Below are 5,000 nucleotides of genomic sequence, written 5' to 3'. Positions count from 1 at the left end.
TACGATACAACTGATGATTGAGGAAAAAAAAGGAATGGCAGCTAGGGTGGTCTAAAAGATGCTTAAAACCTATAACTGGTTAGACGTACTCAAAAATATGACGTACCATGGATCTACTATATTCGAACGAACCAACGACTGAGATAATTACTGAATTAGAGCGCCTGGACAATTTTAGCACTTGTCTCTTATAAACATCTGAAACACTTCGGTGGCTCCAACGAGATTCGAGCCCATGACCTCTACGATGCCAGTGCAATGCTTTACGAAGTAAGCGACCGTATGAAGCCACATAGTTGGGGGCAGGTTAATTTGTTGGTCTCATGTGTTCCCGTGAAAGGAATCGATGAAAGAAATGTTTATATTATAGAGATACTGATATGAAATACTAGGATTTTCCTATTTACCAAAAAATCATATCTTCACCGCGCACAGTGAAGATATTATTTTTATCTTCCACGTGTGAGGATATGAGTCGTCATGGTAACAAGCACGATTAGCCAATAAAAATCTAGGCCTCCCTTCATTGTAAGATACTATTGACCGAATGCATAAATGGCGGACAAAAATGTATTCTTTTGTTTATGTGCTAATGAGACTCACTAGCCTCGCTCTCAAGCAAGCTTCCAATTGTATTTTGTCCATGCAAACGAGGCTAGTGAGGCTAATTAGCACATAAACAAAAGAATATATTTTTGGCCGCCATTTATGTATCCGGTCTATTGTGTTCTCTAGCACATCAACATTTTGGTGCATCAATTTGAAAAAATCATGATTATTTTGTTTTTCATAACTTTGATGTTTAAGCTCGTTTCATGTTACAGTACAGTGCGTGCTTTAGCGGTTGGTGACCACTTTTTCGCTATTTTGAAAAATAATTAATGAAGAAAACAAGTTGTTTTTAATCTGGACATTTCATCAGTATCTACTAAACAGAACATTACATGACTGCGTGGGGATATGGATTTTGTCTTCAAGAGCTGACAGTATCTAGCGGACTCGACTTGAATGAAAAGGAGAGTGAGCTGAACTCAGAAATGTCTTACTATTTACTATCGTCACCTCATGTCGTTTCCCGTACTTCGTAGCCAGCAATAGAAAGGTATCAGCTAAACAAAACTGGGGCATGACCACTTGTTCCAACATCACAGGGCGTGAGCTATGAACTGCCAGAACATAATTTGGAAAAATGTCCTCATTGACGAAAGATGCTCCAGCCACTTCGTTTCTCTGTGCTTCGAATGATTGCCAATGATTGAAAGCTGAACAAACTAAAGAAAAGGATTGAAAAATGAGAACGTGAAACAAGCGTGTTAATTCCTTTAAAGTCAATTGAATGCCGTATGTCATATGGAACCCAAATATAAAGAGGTAAATCATACTTTGAAAAGACCTCTTTCTTATGGAAAAATATGCGGACCTGGCTGTACCTCGTTTGTTGTGAAACCATTTTGGCTTCCTTTTGAGTCTGCGTTTTTTTGGTCAGCGCCAGGAACACATACTCTGGCCACAACCAAAGCAGGAAATAGTATGGATTTGTGATTGCTCGCACAGCTCGCTTTTGTAAATAGTGGTCTTAAAGATAAGTAAAAACGCGTCCTGAATAAAGTACAATTGATTTAGCGATTTGTTTACATACAACGTTTATATGATATTCCATGTAAGATGTTCATCTAGATACACCCCAAGAAATTTAGTTACATTGCTTTGTATTGGAGATTGACCTCCGAAAGAGAGAGAGCAACTGTGGTTGAATTTCTTCTGACTCGGAAAAAAAAATAACATGAGTTACTTATTGATGTTAATTGAAAGCTTCAGTTGTTACATCTTAACCAAACGTCAACATTTTGAAATTCACTATTTAGCAAATTCTCTAAGTAGTTGGGATTACAGTGAGAAAAAAACGATACTCGTGTAGAGGCTCTATTAAATTGGAAGCTTTAGGAAGATCATTTATGAACAATATAAAGAACAAAGAACATAAGATAGATCCTTGAGGAACTCTATACTTTATGGTCTGAACTCAACACGTTTGGTTGCTTTGAACGAATTGTTGGCCGCAAGAAAAGTAGCTTTTTATCCATTGCAGAGCTACATCACAGATACCACAGTGCTGCAACTTGAATAGGCCAGTTTTGTATTTTAACGGTTGGACTGGACCTAGCATGAAGTTGAGGCTAATGCGGGCAAATTAGTTTGCATTTGAAAAGATTTGCCCGCATTAGCCTCCATTCCATGCTAGATCCAGTCCAGCCGTGAGAATTCGAAAATGGTCAAGAGTGTCCAAAGCTTTGGAGAGATCTAAGAAAACGCCTACAGTAGTTTCACGTTGGTCAATTGCCGAAGAGATTCTATTTATTAGATGGATTTGAGCATGGGACCTTGAATGGTTTTTTTCGAAATACAAACTGAAAGCGGTATAATACATTAAATTGCTTTACAAATTCTGTAGGGCGATTGTGCATTACGTTTTGAAAAAAAATTGAAAAGTTGGGCAGCTTTGAAATAGGTCTATAGAGTAGAAGAAGACTAGGATCGTCTGCTATAATAAACAGGAATCACTTTAGCAATTTTCAGTTTATCAGGGAAAATGCCTTTTTGTAAAAAGAAATTTATGATATTTGCCAAAGGTGCAAAAATCAAGTGAAATGAGTGTTTAATTACACACGTTGAAATATTGTCAAACCCCGGAGCTGTACTCGAGGCAAACATGCCACAAATGCTTTCCAGTTCGCTGGTGTCGGTAGGTTTAAGGGTAACAGGAGGATGATCACTATCACCAAGAAAAGAAGAATTTACATCCCATATTAGTAAAGTATTTACAAAATTTATCTGCAAGTTCCACAGGATCTGTTATCATTTTACCCTCACATTTAAATGATGGAAGGAAAGGTGATTTGATTTATGCTGATTCATAACCTCGTTAAGCAATTTCCATGTCGTTCAAAGGTCATCTTTGACGCTCTCTAACTTAGTATCATAGTATTTACGTTTTGCAATACGAATTAAATGGTTCAGTTTATTTTTGTGGGTTTTAGACGTACATGTACACTAACTGGATGATCTAAGAAATCTGGTGAATTTTTTGTATAATCTGATTTTCTTATTGATAGATTTCAAAAGTCAAGGGCAGAGCCAAGAAGAGCTGTACTTGTTTGGTAGCTTGCCCTTCATGACCTTTAAAGGGAAGCAGGCACTCTGGAGTATTCATTTACAAAGATATTATAAGCCACATTGGGATCTTCATCAAGAAATGAGGACCAGTTTGTGTTTGAAACGTTTTTGGTTAATTTATGCAGATTTTTGCCAGTAAGTAAGTAAGTACTTTATTTTCTCCATCGCGCGTCAAGGTTTTGCCAGAAAAATAAGCGAAAACCGGTACCTAATCAGATAAATCGTTTAGGACAATACCACTTAAAACACTTTGTGAAAGATTGTTAGTGAATATATTATTGATTAGAGTTGCAGAGTAAGAGGTGAGGCACGTTGGATTGGAGATTTGAGGAATAAATGCATGCAAAAATAACGTGTGAACAAATGAAGGCAGTATTTTGATTCGATGACCTATACACACATCCAGTAATGATTTTTTTTCCCATAGGGAACTGTAATTTCCACGAAAAAATACTTGATTGTCTCCAGATCTGACAATTTGCATTTTTTAAGGAGTTTATATTGAAGGTCGTTTGGCAAATAACTGCCTATTACGCCGCCTGTTTTTGATTTGTGACGGTTTGAGACAAAATTATAACCAGTGATGTCAACCAGATCTGCAATGCAATTTGCCAGCCACGTTTCTGAAAAACTCATCACAGATAATGGTTTTTTTATTTAACTTCTAAGCATTAATTCAATAGACCTTTTTCGCTTGTACATTTTGTTTCCAATACAGGTCATGTGATAATACTCAGGAGGTTTGGTCCTTTGTTTTGTTCATCTAAAAGAGTGCATGCAAGCACGAATATGTCTGCATGCACTTTTTAATGAAAAGGGACCAAACCTCCTGAGTATTATCGCATGACCTGGGAAAACAAAATGTACAAGCGAAAAAGGTCTATTGGTCAATATGTTTTAGCAAGCTACGCAAATTTAAGTGCATAAAGGAGAAATTTGTTTTGTCGCTTAATAAGGAAGCCACTCGATTACAATTGTTGAAAGAAAACTTCCTGGGGGAGAAGGGAAATACCTTCAACACTAAATTCGTTGACCCTCTGTGTTTATTTCGGGAACTTGACCTACAGTGTTCTCACACAGGCTGACTGATAGAATCCCTTTAACTAGGCTAAAAAGTTTTCTTTTACAGCTACCAGAACCTGCCCTGTCAAGCTCGTGTCAATCGGCGTCAGTAACACGTCAGTACCACGTTAACATCATTAACTTTAAGCTTTTTCCTTTACAAAATCGTTTTTAGGCCAGATTCTCTCATACTTGCGGGAAGAAAAAGTCGGTGCAATTCAGGAAACATAAATATAAAAAGAAGTATAAGGAAAAAAATTGCAGAATAAAAACCGTACCTAATAGTGGATTCACAGAGAAAATCGACGTCTGAGGTTGTTACATAACAGAAGTTAAACAAAGGACTACACGGAGAGGCGGACGGGCTTAAGGCTCGGCCCGATACATAAATTATCAAACGCAGGCGGCAAAAGTGCTTTGCCAGGGCAGCCGTACGATTCCCACTTGTACCAATTTACCATAATAAACCTGCGTAAAAGCCTTTGATTTATACATAAAAGGAAACCGCACATGAAAGAGAACAGCTTATCTGTCATGAATCCGACCTGGAACTGCAATGACAGGCCAGAGAAACCAGAGAAGAAGTGAAGGCGAGTTATATCTAGGAAATACGGAAAAATAACATTCTCGAATAACACACAAGTGGTAAGACCAGAAACAACGGTGACTAACACCGAAAAACGTACGAAAATATTCTTAATGAGAAACGTAGTTGGCCTGGCGTGCCAAACACGTTTCTCAAACATCTGCTCCAAACCAAATTC

The 5,000-nt window shown here is 37.6% G+C and overlaps 1 protein-coding gene across 1 annotated transcript in view; it reads right to left on the bottom strand.

Moving 5' to 3' along the window:
• Window positions 1-5,000, bottom strand: part of LOC138000777 (calpain-15-like) — a 64,282-nt gene that overhangs the window by 9,989 nt on the left and 49,293 nt on the right. The window contains exon 12 of the mRNA XM_068847419.1: window positions 1,063-1,271. Coding sequence (XP_068703520.1) covers window positions 1,063-1,271 — 209 coding nt within the window. The remainder of the gene's footprint in view (window positions 1-1,062; window positions 1,272-5,000) is intronic.

Source organism: Montipora foliosa, chromosome 4 (genome assembly GCF_036669935.1).
Source record: "Montipora foliosa isolate CH-2021 chromosome 4, ASM3666993v2, whole genome shotgun sequence".
NCBI lineage: Eukaryota > Metazoa > Cnidaria > Anthozoa > Scleractinia > Acroporidae > Montipora > Montipora foliosa.
Note: the sequence above shows the minus strand (reverse complement) of the source record. Positions and strands in the feature narration are given on the sequence as shown.